This window comes from Trichosurus vulpecula, chromosome 8, assembly GCF_011100635.1.
Source record: "Trichosurus vulpecula isolate mTriVul1 chromosome 8, mTriVul1.pri, whole genome shotgun sequence".
NCBI lineage: Eukaryota > Metazoa > Chordata > Mammalia > Diprotodontia > Phalangeridae > Trichosurus > Trichosurus vulpecula.
This window is the reverse complement of record NC_050580.1, coordinates 228302329-228317749: the sequence shown is the minus strand read 5'-3', so window position 1 is coordinate 228317749 and position 15421 is coordinate 228302329. Positions and strand designations below refer to the sequence as shown.

Sequence of the window (15421 nt, the reverse complement as noted above, 5' to 3'; positions counted from 1 at the left end):
CTGAGGGAAGCTAGGTAGTGGCTAGAGTTCTGCAGTTGGAGTCAGTAAGATCTGAGTTCAAAGCCTGCCTCAGACACACGAGCTGTGTGGCTCCAGGCAAGTCGCTTAACCATCGCGTGCCTCAGTTTCCTCAGCCATAAAATGAAGATAATAATATCTACCTGACAAGGTTATTGTAAGGATTAAATGAGCTAACATTTGTAACGCTCCTCATAAACATTAAAACTCTATATAAATACTAGTTATTATTATTCTGAAAACAAATGTCGCTTTTAAACAAATACATCATAAGCTATCCATCCAAAAAACATGTTGTTCCCTTCAGAGCAGTCTCTTGGTGCAGGGGGTGGGGTAGGGGGGGCACATGTGCTCCCGCCAATAAGACTGCTCAAAACATTTATGAAATTTTTCTTTTGAAATTGCCTTCAGAGCCAGTTCAAGAACCATACAAGAAAAGAGACTTTGTTCCTCTTTCTTTCAAGGGAGCATTCAAAAGTGAGGAGTTTAGGACATAGACATTGTGTGATAGCTGTTGTTAAAAAATAGAGTATCAATAGAATATTCTCCATCCATAGAATGTAAGCTCCTCCGATTTGATTCCATTCAACAAGCATTAAAGTGTAACCCAGGGGCCTGGCACTGTGGTAGGTGTTGGGGACAAAGACACAAAAGAAATAGTCCCTGAACTCAAGGAGCTTACCAGCTACTGGGGGGAAATGGTACAGACACAAATAAGTAAAAACATTTGCTTTTATACACATGTATACAAAAAAAAATACAAAGTCATTATGGAGGGTGGATGGTGGAGGGTACTAACAGTTGGGGAGGATCCTGAAACTCCTCTTGAGGAAGGCAGCATTTAAACTGACCCTTGAAGAGAACTAGAAATTCTAGGAGGTGGAGATGAAGAAAGAGGGCATTCTAGGCATGTGCACAAGGGAAAAAAGGTGAGAAATGAAATGTTATGGACTTAAGTAGGCCAGTGTGATCAGAACACTGTGTGAGTGTGAATGTGTGTGTAATGCGAAATCATTGAGGGCAGGAGCTGTACTGCATTTGTCTTTATATCCTTAATACCTAGTGCAGTATGATGTTGGTGCTTAATAAATCTTTGTAGAAAGAAGGAATATGGTACAATGCATAGAGCACTGGGCCTGGAGTCAGGACTCTCATCTTCCTGAATTCAAAGCTGGCCTCAGATACTGTATGACCCTGGGCAAGTCACTTAATCCTATTTGCCTTAGTTTCCTCATCTGTAAAATGAGCTGGAGAAGGAAATGGAAAACCGTTCCAGGATTTTTTCCAAGAAAACCCCTAATAGGGTCATGAAGAGTTGGAAATGACTGAAACGACTAAACAACAATAAAAAGAAAGGAAGAAACAAGGAGAAAAGGAAGAGGAAGTGAGAAGGGAGAAGAGGTGAGGGGAAGGGAAGAAAGGGAAGTGGGGAAAAGAGAAGGAGAGAACAACAGGCATTGAAGACAATTCCTAAGAAGAACTTCTTGAAATATTTTGTTTCTGGGCAACCCCATTTGTCAAAGCCTGCTATGAATGAGTTAATGTTCCTTTAGATGTGGAAGCCCCAGCCTGTTTTATTACAAATCAGTCCCACAGCTTTTTATTTCTATTTCTTCTTTTCCGATATTCCTTACTTTTACATCTCAACTCCCCTGGAGCTTTCACTCCATTCTCATCTAATAGCTGGTAAGGGAGTTCAAGACTAGCAGCAAAGAGGCCAGCCATATGAGATGATACTGTGGACATAGGAAGAACCCAAAAAGGAGGGGAAAAGAAGGATGCCTCCAAGTATGGAGTACCCCTCGACTCCCATGCCCCTTTTAGGTTCTAGGTCCCCAGACACTATTGCAGTTCGCACAGACGATTGCCCCACCTGGCATCTTTTTACAATAACATCGCTAATATCTTATAGGCAAATACTACGTAAGCCTGAGAGATCTACTCACTTGAGCTCTGGATAGACATTCTCCAGGTACCATTGGAAAGACTTGCAGTTCATCTTCTTCCTCTGCTCCTCTCGGTCAGCTATACTGAAAGAAGAATTCAGTTCAACTCAACACGCACTAATTAGAAGTCAAAGAACTGGACTGATCTAGAAAGCAGGGGTTGGCAGGGAAATGTTACCCTGAGGATTAACAGAGACTCTGATCGCTTGGAGACACCTAGCAGGTTTTATCCACAATCAGGCCAAACCACAAGCACAAACAGGCCTGAGATCTGGATCACTTTTGCCTCATAAAATCTGGTCTCAGACACTTACTAGTTGTATGATTTTGGGCAAGTAACAACCTCGTTTGCCTTAGTTTCCTCCCCAGTAAAATGAGCTAAAGAAAAAAATGGCAAACCACTTCAGTATCTTTGCTAAGAAAACCTCCAATGGGGTCACAAAGAGCTGGACACGATTGAAATGACTGAACGACAATAAGATCGTGGGATTTAGAGCTGGAAAGGATCTTAGAGCTTATCTAATCTAACTCCCTCATTTGAAAGATGATGACACTGAAGCCCAGATGCATAGCTAGTATCAGAATTCAAATTGGAACCCAGGTTTCTTAAAGGTTTTCAGCTTGAATAAATTACCAAAATTAGGTTGTCTACCTTTTTTCCTTCAAGATGGAGTACAAAAGAATTTAGCTTTCAGGTTTCCATTTTATTATGATTTCCCTGTATGCACAAACAAGTCTCAACACAGGCCTATTGGGAGAGAAAAGTCGAGAAGAGGCCAGAAACTGTGTTTGCAGTGTGTAGGATGATGTTTCTGAGTTTTTATTGTACCCAGAGCTTGAAATATAAGCCATTTGTTTGTAACTCCCCCTGAGGGACTGTTACTCTCTTTTTAAAAATTATTTTTATTTATATTGTTAAATATTTCCCAATCGCATGTAAAAAATTCAACAATCATTTTTTAAAAATTCAAGTTCCAAATTCTCTGCCTCCATTCTGTCCCTTGAAAAGGTAAGCAATTTGATAACGATTTTACATGTGAAGTCATGCAAAACATATTCCCATATCAGTGATGTTGGCACTGACTATCTTATCTAGGCCCTCTGATAGCCAAGAGATGCCTTTGTGTGATACCTCTTTAACTCATCTCCTACCATTTATTCTCTGGCCCGTATGGCCACTCTATTCCTTCAAAACTCGGGTCGAAATTTGTCTGCCAGATTAACCTCACACTACTCCGATCATCCATTTCTCTGCTGCACTTCATCATTGAAGTACCCTGTTCTATTTTCTGTAAGTCTGCTTTTCTTTCAATTTTTTGTTCAGCCATAAACATTTATCACACCTACATACACAGAGAGATTATGCTAGGCATTATAAAGGATACAGCTGTCTATAAAGAAATACCCCTGTTGTCAAGGAGAAGCCAGTCTAATGGTAAAGAGAGATAAACAGATATCTGCTTTGTAAAGTGATATATGGTCATTGTCATATGAGTGACGGCAGTGAATACTAGGAGAGAGATTTCTAGTCTGAGTGGTCAAGGAAAGCTTAACGGAGGAGGTGGAAGGCTTGAAGGATAGGTAGGGTTTTCATAGTTCAAGATAAAAAAGGAAGGTACCTTTGCATTGGCTTTCATTATGGCTGGATAAATCTGCTTGTCTTTGTAGGGAAATTTTAAAAAGTGGAAACCTTATGGAATCAAAGTTAATTTTTTTGTACTGCTTCTTGATTTTAGTCATTTATTCAAATAAGAAACTTTCATCTTTGTGGGGAGGTGTTGTAATAGCAATTTAGATTTGAATGTTGTGTTTATTGCCATACTGATACAGGTGTCAACCAAGAAGTAGATTAATCTTCTATACCTTCTCTACCTGCTTTTGCAGTCCTGTACCCTTGGAACTCTGACCATTGGCTCAATATAGCCATGCAGGGGTAAGATCTTCAATTGTCAAAGAAATCTTCAGTTATGCTTCCTAAACCATAATCCTTTAATACTTGAAAATGTTCATAGCGTTATATAGAATACAACCCTTCACTGTTTAAGAAGTCAGTTTCATGAGTTGCTTTGGTAGAAAGCAACTCCTGGGGCGCAAGGAGCAAATTCTCCTCTTGTTGGTTGATGAATCTTTCTGACTTAGCTAGGCTGATGGTGGGGCAGCAGACACGCATTCCACTGCCAGGTGAATACTCAGAGCCTTCTAGTTTGGTAAGTAGGACGGGTATAGACAACGCCCTGTACCTATAGTCCTTCATCATTCCAAGGAAAGGAGGGAGCTCTTCTATCTCTTCTATAGAATCAAAATAGATTATTACAATTATTTAGCACTCTATCATTTTAGTGTTCTTTCCTTTTGTTATTATTGTCACTATATTCCTATCTTTTTCATGTGTTGTTTTATCTCTCTATTTAGAGCAAAAACTCTCCCTCTGAAGGGAAGGATCCTATTTTCTGTGTCTTTGATTCAGTCCCAGAACTGAATACAATATGTTGCACAACAATGGCAGCCCTATAGTTTGCATCTTTGGAATCTTTCCTATCCTTCAAATCTCAAGTCTACTAGGTGGAGGAATGAATAGAGAGCAGGGCCCAGAATCAGGAAGATGGGAGTTCAAATCCAGCATAAGATGCTCAATAGCTGCGTGACCTTGGGCAAGTCTGTCTGCCTCAGTTTCCTCAACTATACAACGGAGATCATACCAACAAACCTTCCAGGGTTATTATGAGGATCAAATAAGATAACATTTGTAAAGTGCTTGGCATAGTGCCTGGCACATATGCTTGTTCCCTCTCCCCTCTTCTCCCAGAGCTCTATTTGCTGAGTCAAATATCTTCCCTTTGTCATTTGTAATTGAGGAGAGTTGCATTTTGGCCATTTAAAACGATTGACTGATGTCCATCAGTTGGGGAATGGCTGAACAAGTTGTGGTATATGAATGTAAGAAATGATGAGCAGGCAGACTTCATAAAAACCTGGAAAGACTTACATGAACTGATGCTGAGTGAGGGGAGCAGAACCAGGGGAACATTGTACACAGTTACAGACACATCGTGCGATGACTAACTTTGATGGACTTGGCTCTTCTCAAGCAATGCAAAGTTCTAAGACAACTCCAAAAGACTCGTGATGGAAAATGCTATCTATATCCAGAGAAAAAATTATGCAGTCTGAATGTAGATCGAAACATATTATTTGCTCTCTATTTTTTGTTTTGTTTTGTTTCTTCTTTCTCGTGGTTCATTTCATTGCTTATAATTCTTCTTTGCAACATGACTAATGTGAAAATATGTTTAATTTGAATGTATATGTAGAACCTATATCAGATTGCACACCATCTTGGGGAGAGGGAGGGGAAGGGCGAGGGAGAAAATTTGGAACTCAAAAGCTTGTGGAACTGAATGGTGTAAACTAAATAAATAAATAAATAAATTTTAAAAAAATGATTAACTTTTTCCTGGATTGTTATTATTGGGGGTAACTAAATAGGTAGGGTCAGGCCAGTTGATTCTTTTTTCAGTTATTTTCAGTCATGTCCAATTCTTTGTGACCCCATTTTTAGGAGTTTTCTTGAAAAAGATACTGGAGTTTGCCATTTCCTTCTCTGGCTCATTTGACAGAGGAGGAAATGGAGGCAAACAGGGTTAAGTGACTTGACCAGGGTCACACAGCTAGTAAGTGTCTGAGCTCAGATTTGAACTCAGGAGGATGAATCTTCCTGATTTCAGGCCTGGCACTCTATCCACTGTGCAACTTAACTGCTCTGTTGGTTGTTACAGTGAGGGTATCAACCTTCCCCTAACCTGTTCCACAGAGGTCCCTTGTAGAACAATGAGTGGGCATACCACCAGGGCTTACCTGCCGAAGGATTTTCCAATGGCAGATGGCCGGGCTTCATAGTAATATTGTTTGTACTCATCCATCCAAACTTCTGCAGTGCGCTTGGTATTCCTGAAAAGGCCAGAGAGCGGGATGAGGGAAAGACAGAAGCAAGGCTCTAGGGGTACAGAAGTCTGTTTGAAGGTCATCATCATAAGACCTTCAAGAGTGAGAGGGATGTATAGACCTGTTGCTCCATCATATCTTGGGAGATGTCATATTATGGAGTGGGAGTGGCAGGGGAAATAAAATTCTTAAAGAAAAAGATTTCTATCATTTTGCACTTTTGTTAGAACACTGTTAATTAATCTAGGCAGATTAATTTCATTTATGTAGTATTTTGGATAAACTAATATTTTCTTTGTAAAGTTGTCTTTCAATATATTACTAACACTACTGACTCACAATTGTTAATGGCATAAGCGTAGAGTTGTTTTTTTGGAATGAAGGTAAGTTTGTACTGATCTGACCAAACCATCATGTTCATTTCTTTTGTGACCAAGGCTTGGGTCAGAACAAAGCAGAGTGGCACAGGTAGGGATTGAACCTGTGAGCAGAGTGTCTTTAAGCATCAGACTTTAAGGATTTTTAATTTGGGGTCAATAGACACCCCCCTACACACACACATGCAGGGGTCTAGGGATAGGTTTCAGGGAAATCCCATCTAGAACTTGGATGGGAAAATATATTTTTATTTCAATATAATTGGTTTTCTTTGTAATCTTATGTATTTTGTTTTATGCATTTAAAAACATTACTCTAAGAAGGGGTCCATTTACTTCACCAGACCACCAAAGGGGCCCCTGATTCCAATAAATATTAAGAACCCTGCTCTAGACAAAGGATTATCTATAAATGACTGGTTGCTTCTGAATCACTTCGTGGGAAAAGGTCTGGGGAAAGGGAAGAAATGAGGACCAAATGTATCGCAGAGCCAATTTGACAGTTATGCAGCAGTGACAGGTTTAGTGAGACTGCATGTGGAGAAGGTACAGGAATCTCACTGTTGTAAAAGGAAAGAGAAGAGGGTACTGTAGGGTGTGCAGGCAGACAACAGTGCAGGCGACACCCCATGCTGTAGGAATGGTGGACTGTTCTGTTCCTTGTAGCACCAGGGCTGAGGGTAACAGCTGAATTGAATAGCAACTGATTCCTCTAGGCGCTCAAGGGGATATACAGTTGGAGTCAGGACAACAGAGGGAATGTTTGGGGTTGGGAGGTTGGGAGACCTGTTTTTTTTTCTATCTCATGTCTCCTGAGGTGAGTTAACAGGTTTTCTGTTGGTGTAGTGACACAACATGACTCATATTGCCCCAGAGACCATGCCAGAAGTGGAAAAGTAAGTGGTGATGGAAGTTCTGGGCAGGACCAGATTAGGTCTCTCTGAATTGTATCAACTGAGCTTTACTTCTAATTTCCCATCCCTAGAGAAGAGTGGTCAATGGTAGGCATAGGTAACATCTACCATCCTCGTTGCCTCATCCCTATCTACCCGCTGTTTGGAATGGCATGGTAGCTCTGAATCCAATTCCTTCTCTATGAGCCAGGCATTACAAGAACTTATTTTTGGAAGCTGATTAGACAATCTACCAAGACAGTCTACCAAGTCTTCCAAGCAAAATGGGAGGAGAGAAATCAGAGCAAACATTGCTAGTTTCCCACCCCATACCCCATCCCTCAGACCCCCTAGGCCCTCGTAGGGTACCTACTTTATGTATGTGAGGGCATTACCCTCTGGGAAGTCATATGGGTGTCGTTTCCTGAAGACATGGCCCACTCGGCTGCAGGGGACAATCTCTAAGCTACCACCACACATCCACACACGGAAGGAGAGCTCTGCAAGAGACCTCAGTGGTTAGTAGGAATGGTCAGAGGGTGATACCTAGGACTCGAGGAGTGTCCCTTCAGGTATTATCCCTCATGAGAAAAAAAGGTAAGTGTGCTTGATTTCCCTCCCCTCGCAACTCCTATGATGTGCACATATTGTAAATGAAACTTCCTATATCTGTTAAGCCCCCCATTAAAATGTAAGCTCCTTGAGAGTAAAAGTGATCTATTTTTTCTACTTTTCCCCGTTGCTTAGCACCACAGTTAGCACTTAATAAATCTTTTTCACTCATTCATGTTGGATATACACCTTGTGCACATGTTCAAATCACTCAGATATATACAAACACATATGAATTACACACACAGCCAGGATGAATACCCAATTCTGGATCCTCAGCAGTAACAAGGTAAGTGATGAGGAAAAGGAGGAGCTGTTAGTAAAAGGGGAACATTTAACCACATAGGATAACTGCCTCTGCATCACTTCCAGTCTCTGTCCAGGAGGCATATTCTAGACATGAGCTAAGGAGGAACAAATCAGTTCCTGAGACGTACAAAGTCTGCCTGGGGAAAGCTGCCCAAGCCACAGTTCTCTTACTAATCCAGCTGGCATCTCTTTGGTTGGCTCTAGATTTCTCATTCCTCTGAGGTGTTTTCCTGTTTGTTGGCTGCTACTTTGATCAAAGCTCTGTATCGCGTCCCCTCCCATTCTTGAAATGGTCTCCTTTGGGGGTTTTCCTAGCACTTCTCACCCTCAAAAACACTGTACTTCTCCTCATACTCATTTCTTAACCCTTTGCTACCTTGTTTCCAACTTTATTCAAAACTGCTCAGAAGTTACTAATGATTTCTTAACGGACAAATATAATGGTCTTTTTCTCGGTCCTCATCCATCTTGAACTCTTTCCTTCACTTGGCACTGATCACAAGCACCTCATTTTTGATATGCTTTTCTTTCTGGGTTTTTAAAACATTGCTGTCTCTTGGTTCTTCTCCTAGCTGTCTGGCCGTCCCTTCTCAGTCTCCTTTGCTAAACTACCATTTATATCACATTCCTTTACTGTGGGTGTGCCCCAAAGTTTTTGTCTTGAGGCCTCCCCTACAACCTCTCACTTTGTGACCTCATCTATCCCCATGGGTTTTGTTGTTTTCTTTCTTCAGTCATTTCAGTTGTGTCTGACTCTGTGACCTCATTTGGGGTTTTCTTGGCAAAGATACTACTTCTCCAGCTCATTCTATAGATGAGGAAACTGAGATAAACAGAGTTAAATGACTTGCCCAGGGTCACACAGCTAGTAAGTGTCTGAGGTCAGATTTGAACTCTAGAGGATGAGTCTTCCTGACTCTAGGCCCAGCAATTTATCCATTGTGGCACCTAGCTGCCCCTATAAGTGCTTTGCCTTATTATTAAAATGAAATTATTAATTATTATCAAAATTAAAATTAATCTCTCTGAAGAACTTTGGGATTGATTGTGAGATATGGGAGACACTGGCACAGCATCATCCAGCATGGCTTGCCTGCATCAAAGAAGATGCTGTGCTGTATGTGCAAAGCAGAACTGCAATAGCTCAAAAGAAACATGAGATGCACAAATTTAGAGACATCTCCACTTCAAATGTTCATATGGAGTATTTGTGCCCGGCCTGTGGTGAGCCTTCTGAGCTTGTATTGGTCATTCTTGTGCCTCGATCCCAACATAGGGATGTCTTTTTGGTCTTCCTTTAGCACGAAGAACAACAACCCAACCAAACCAAAATGTAAACTCCTCACTTTTATATTTGTATTCTCAGTCTTTCGAATAGTGTCTGACCCAGAAGAAGTACTTACTAACTGGTCTTTTTATTGATTCACTGTAAACTTTAAAATGCTATATAAATGTCAGCTGTTCTGATTGTTATTGTTATCATCCCTATATCTGAGTGTCAGTGTGGCAGAAGCCATTTTCGAACTCACCAAAGTTCTCCCCACCCCAGATGTCCATCTGAGTGTCGTATTTTCCCAGGTGGTTAAACCAGGCCTTGTCAATAACAAAGATCCCTCCGGCTATGACGGGTGTTCTGGGAGTGAAAGGGGAAAAGAATCCACAAATAAAGCCTGTGAGGATGCCTACAAAACAGGAGCACTCCCTCCCTGCCCACTCTCCCCTACAATGATCTTTCCTAAAGTATCACCCACATGCTGGCTACCATAGTTTCCCAAGGAGAAGGAGGGTTACTAATGCGCATAGCAGCTCTTTTGTCTCCATGCTGCTAAAAACTCATGTTTCCTATTTATTGTCTGTTCCTAATGTCTCAACCTAACTTGGGCCTAGATCATTTGAAAGAGAGCATTTAAACCACACCTTGGAGGAGCTAAGAACCTTGGTCTTGAATTTCCTGGGACTAATGTGTCCTCATCTTCACCCTGGCTGTTTTTCCACACTGCTGTCACTGCTATTGCTACCCCTTCCAAACCAACTCTCCACAGACCACATCCTAAAGAAGTTAAGATATTTACTCCTGAATTTCCTGGGACCATGTCTCTATCTTCACCCTGGCCATTTTATGCCTTGTCTGCCTCAGACCTACTCCTCATTTCCTACTTTCCATCTCTTTCTTAGAGAACTTTTATCAAATCATTACTACCATTGCCTCTAGAAAAGGTACATTGGTTAATGGGCCTATTGCTACACTCAAAATCCTGGTGACTTTCCAGACCAAATCACCTCTTCCTGGCCACCATTCCACTGCCCTATATGTAGTGTTTCCCTTTATAATATCCTTGAGGGAAAGGACTATATCTCAGTTCTGCATCTCTAATGCCAGTGCTTAGCCTATAGTAAACTAGTATTTATCAAGCTTAGCTAGACAAATACTTTCTTATTCATTCATTTACTCCTTCCTCCCTCCCTCCTTCCCTTCCTTCCTTCTTCCCTCCCTTCCTTCCTTCCTCCCTTCCTTTCTTCCCTCCTCCTTCCCTTCTTCTCTTCCTCCCTCCCTCCCATTCCTTCCTTCCTTCTTTCTTCTGGAAAAATCAGTTGCTGACACAGTGGCTTGAGAGGGAGGGAGCTCCTTCTGTCACCCTTGAGATCTGTAGCCCAGGAACAAGAGAGACACCAACCTACCGAATTGGCTGGGTGGGGTCTGTCCGGGACATCTTCTGTTCTATGGGTATTTGCTCCCATTTGAAATGAAGACTCCAGTCAAATCCTGAGTGGTGGACAAGCAGTTAGGGAAAAAGAACACAACAAAGCAGACACCAGGCTATATACCCTGGGACTCTATTCACCTCAATTTCTCTCCTGTATTAGGAACACTAGCTAACCAAAGAACTAGTGAGGTCAGCAAAGAAGCTAAGGTAAAGGGTGGGGATGGGGAGAGCAGGGCACTGAGGAAATAGACAAGATTTATAAGACATGGTCCTTTCCTTCATGGAGTTTATGGTCTATAAGAATGTCCTTTATAAAATTAAAAGTGCCAGAAAAGTCATCACCATTTTTACAATAATTACTAGCAATAAGAAGGATAAAAATAACAACTTTGTCTCTCCCCCAGCTTCTTAACCCCAAATTCATCAGGACTACAGATTACAGCTTTTATCTTAGACAATCCTTGTCAAACTCAGTTCTATCCAGGCCTTCAAAAATATCAGTTTCCCTTCATTTAGTCCTTATAATGGGTATCATTGGAATATGGATGAAGAAGTGACTTAAGGAGTCACTGGAAGGCCATAAAATCAGAGACTTCTAATTTCTAGGGCTGATTATTCCTCCCAGGAAAGCTGTACTCACCTCCCCGAAGGTCAGCAGATGCTGCCAGGTATGCAAAGTTATCCAGGCTGATGACATCAATGATGGGGCTGACCACCCGTGTGTAGTCCTGGAGAAAAACAGAAGTGGACTAATGAGCTAAAGAAAAGGGATGGCCCCTGGGCAAATAGAGACTGGACACCAATGAAAGAGGATGGCTGCTGGGGAAACAGAGGCTGTACACCAAGGGAAAAAGATGGCTGTGGGGGAAATTGCAGGACCCATGTGCCACAGAAAGACTGCTTATCAGGGAAAGAGAAACCCTAATAGGTTTGGGAGTATGAGCTCTCAAGCAAAAATTCTTCAGCACATACTATATGGACCCTGGAAAGCTCATGCAAATCACCCTGGGTTCCCTCTCTTTTTTGGTATGGTCATTCCCAGTCCTACTGGGAAACACAACTTTTTCTGATTCCTCACCTGCTCATTCTCTCCTAATCTCTTACTAGACCACTCCTTACCATTTCTCCCCATCTATACAAATACTGCTTGTCTTTCAGGATCAAAGGTCTATAATTAGGAATACCATCAGCCTCAGTGAGGCCAGGGCAGCCCTGGGAAGAGGCAGGGGGCCCAGTGCTGGAGGTAGGTGCCCGTGAGAGGGAAAGGACCTCCTGAGCTCCCCCCTCCCCCACCTTGGGTGTTGGCCCCTCTGAGACAAATTTTTAGTTACATCTTTGTTCAAGACCAAGATCAAGTTCCATGTCCTCCATGAAGCCTTCCCTGATCAGTTCTCTGCCTCCTCTGATCTTCTCCCATAGCCATGGTAGCCTTTAGGGAAGGGGAAGGAGGAAGGGGGAAGGGAACAAGTATTTATTAAGTTCCTGACTATATGTTAGGCACTGTGCTAAGCACTTTACAAAAATTATCTCATTTGATCCTCACAACAGCCCTGGGAGGTAGGTTATTATTATCAGCCCCATTTTACAGATGAAGAAACTTAGGGAAATAGAGAGTAAGTGACTTTCCCAGGGTCACACCACCAGTAAGGATCAGAGGCTGGATTTGAATTTGTGTCTTCCTGACTCCCTTACACTGTGCACTACGGTATCCTCTAGCTGCTTTTACAACTTATGTCGTAAAATTGTATGGTCTTGCGTCATCTCTCCCATCATTCAGGTACGCTCACCTCCTTCACTCTCTGGAGCATGGGCTGAAGCCACTCACTGTTCACCTCACAGTGGCTATCCAGGAAGGTAAGGATATCCGCTATTGCCACCTCTGCCCCTCTAACACGGGAACGGATCAACCCTGTAATTGAGGGAAGGAGGGATAGTGAGAATGAGAGCAGCTGCTAACCTTAGAACTTCTCAAATTCCTTAGAAAAGAAGATGTCTAAACCCAAAGATTTAGATGTGTTCTGGCCAGGAAGTAATAGGCCCATTTTTCAGAAGGAAACACTAAGGCACAGAATCAGGATATGACTTGACAAAGGTTATACTATAAATTGGTGGCAGAACCAGGAGAAGAACACAGGTCCACCAGCTGAATACCTTCCTACCCTAACTCTGAGGTCACTGCCTCTGGGTCAGAGGTTTTATTATTTATTGTATGCTTGAGCATCAAAGATGGCCGTTGAAATTATGACCAGGATAAGGAACTAGATACCAGAAGGAGCAACATATCCCTAGGAACTAACTAGAGTTTGGCTCACTTCAATTTTACCATGTCCCTACAGGTGTATTGCTGGCAAGGTAGGATGCTGTCCACCCACTGACCCACACAGCTCAAAGGACACTCTCCACTTTAAGACTTTTGCTTTGTTCAACCCTTGGCTTCTCCTAAATCAAAGGGTTCAGGAGCCCCAAATGATTTGCAACCGGCAGAACTGAGGGTGAGCACCAGACAGTGCATGTAGCAGATGCCCACCACTGTGATGAGATAGGCTCAAGCCCAAGGAGGGTTGGGGAGGTCTCAGCTGAGAGTGGGCAGGCTTGACACATCAGGGCACAGGGAATCAGGATCAAGAGGTAGAGACAAGGACAGATGGAGCAAGAGGTCATGGTCTGTGGGACTCACCTTCACGCCGATCGTTACGGAGACATTTGACTTTAGGGATCCTGGTCAAGAGCAGGCAGTCTTCAGCTATAAAGGAGTTCCAAGTGAGGACAACATAGTCATACAATGTCAGAGCATGAATAGTAAAGCCAAAACTTTGAATATTCTGGGAGCTATTACCTAGCTTTTGGTCAGAGCTGGGAAAGTAGGGTAAGGGGTAGGAAGCTCTGCTTCTGTTTCGATGTCAACTAGCCACATGGCTATCCCTTCAGTACTGTATGACCTCTTGCTGATGCTCCTGGCTGACCATTTCCCCTCTGCCTATGGAGCCCTTTCCTAGAAGGCATTAAAGATCAGAGTATGATACTCAAGATCTCTAGTGAAGGCTGGTCTCTGGTAGGGTTAACACTGGAAGTATGACAGTCTCCACACTTCCTATTCTGGAAGATATTAATAATTTACTGATGTTTCTTTAATAAAAAACAGACATCAGGTCAGTAATGCCTCCTACATCCTTCCCACTCTTTCTGGGAAGGAAGCTTTGCAGCAGCCAATGGAACTGGGTACAGAAAGTAAGTGAAGGAGTTTTTCTCCTCAAATCATGATCAGATGAGATCTTATGTGTAAAAGGTTCTACAAAAACCTTGAAGGGCTCTGTACTTTTATTTAACCAGCATGGATTGGCAGCATCTCTGCAACTTTCAAGCTACTCGAAGCAGTGAAAGGTTAAGCAACTTGCTGAAAGTCACACAGCCAACGTGAATGAATGAAAATAACACTTAAGAACTTACTTATGTGCCAGGCACTGTACTAAGCTATGGGGATACAAATACAACCAAATAATGTGGTCCCTGACCTCAAGGAATTTTATTTCTAATAAGGGATGACAATAAGGGGAACGGTGGCCAGGAAGGAATGTTTTGGACCAGGAAGTCAGAGGGAATGATGATTGGAGTCACAGAGCAAATTAATTGATATATCCTTTTGAGAAATGTTAGTGTTGATTTCCCATAGCTATAATTGGTAAGGGGGTGTACACACACAAAAGTATTGGTGTGGAGATGGCCAGGAAGTGACTCAATGGGACAGCAAAATAATGTCCAATCGAGGTCCAGGATCTCTGCATATGTTAGAGGAGGGATTGGCATGGTAAATAAAATGTTGGACCCGCAGTCACAAAGACCTAAGTTTGAATCCCATTTCAGACCCTTTACTAGCTATATCACCTTGAGCAAGTCACTTTTCTCAGCCTCAGTTTCCCCATCTGTAAAATGGGGATAATAAAGCACCTACCTCACAGGATTGCTATGAGGCTCATACCTTAAAGTGCTATATAAATGCTAGCTGCTATTATTATTTGAGCCCAGGTCTCCTTGAATCCAAGGCCAACTCTCTAACCACCATCCTGTGCTGTCTTTCTCATATTGTCTCTCAAAAAAGACAGAGGATTTTTTTAAAGATAAAAAAAATTGAATACCATCCCCAGTGGTTTTAAGTACCCTTGGGAAGAGGGGGATGATGGAAAATACTATAAATACTTGTATTTATACTACTTTACTTATTTATACTTATTTACACTTGTATTATATATAATATATACTCTATAAATACTTTTTATTATTATTATTAATATTAACAATAATAAATATCCTTGAGAATTCAGCAAATGAACTATTGAAATTGGAGCATCATTATAGACAAGACTGCTCAGACATAGCAATGATCGACAAAAAATTAAGAATAATGTTTTAATAGGTGTCTCTATACCAAATACTGATAATCTCCAGACTACTTGGAATGAAAAGCCCAGTGAAAAAATCTGAAGTCATATGGGGAGAGGAAAAGGCACATCAAATCCTTGTCATTCTGTCTGCCAGTAGAGGTGTCCTTCCGATGCTATCAGGGAATCTACAGATGATGAGTTTACATTCCCATTCAGCTATAAAAAGGAATCATTTTATCC

At 41.9% G+C, this 15421-nt stretch overlaps 1 protein-coding gene across 1 annotated transcript in view; it reads right to left on the bottom strand.

Annotated features, from left to right (window-relative positions):
• Positions 1 to 15421, bottom strand: part of GALNT16 (polypeptide N-acetylgalactosaminyltransferase 16) — a 118319-nt gene that overhangs the window by 10643 nt on the left and 92255 nt on the right. The window contains exons 5-12 of the mRNA XM_036736982.1: positions 13480 to 13545; positions 12590 to 12711; positions 11443 to 11530; positions 10777 to 10861; positions 9627 to 9730; positions 7550 to 7676; positions 5820 to 5912; positions 1965 to 2048 (exon numbers count right to left, since the gene is read on the bottom strand). Coding sequence (XP_036592877.1) covers positions 1965 to 2048; positions 5820 to 5912; positions 7550 to 7676; positions 9627 to 9730; positions 10777 to 10861; positions 11443 to 11530; positions 12590 to 12711; positions 13480 to 13545 — 769 coding nt within the window. The remainder of the gene's footprint in view (positions 1 to 1964; positions 2049 to 5819; positions 5913 to 7549; positions 7677 to 9626; positions 9731 to 10776; positions 10862 to 11442; positions 11531 to 12589; positions 12712 to 13479; positions 13546 to 15421) is intronic.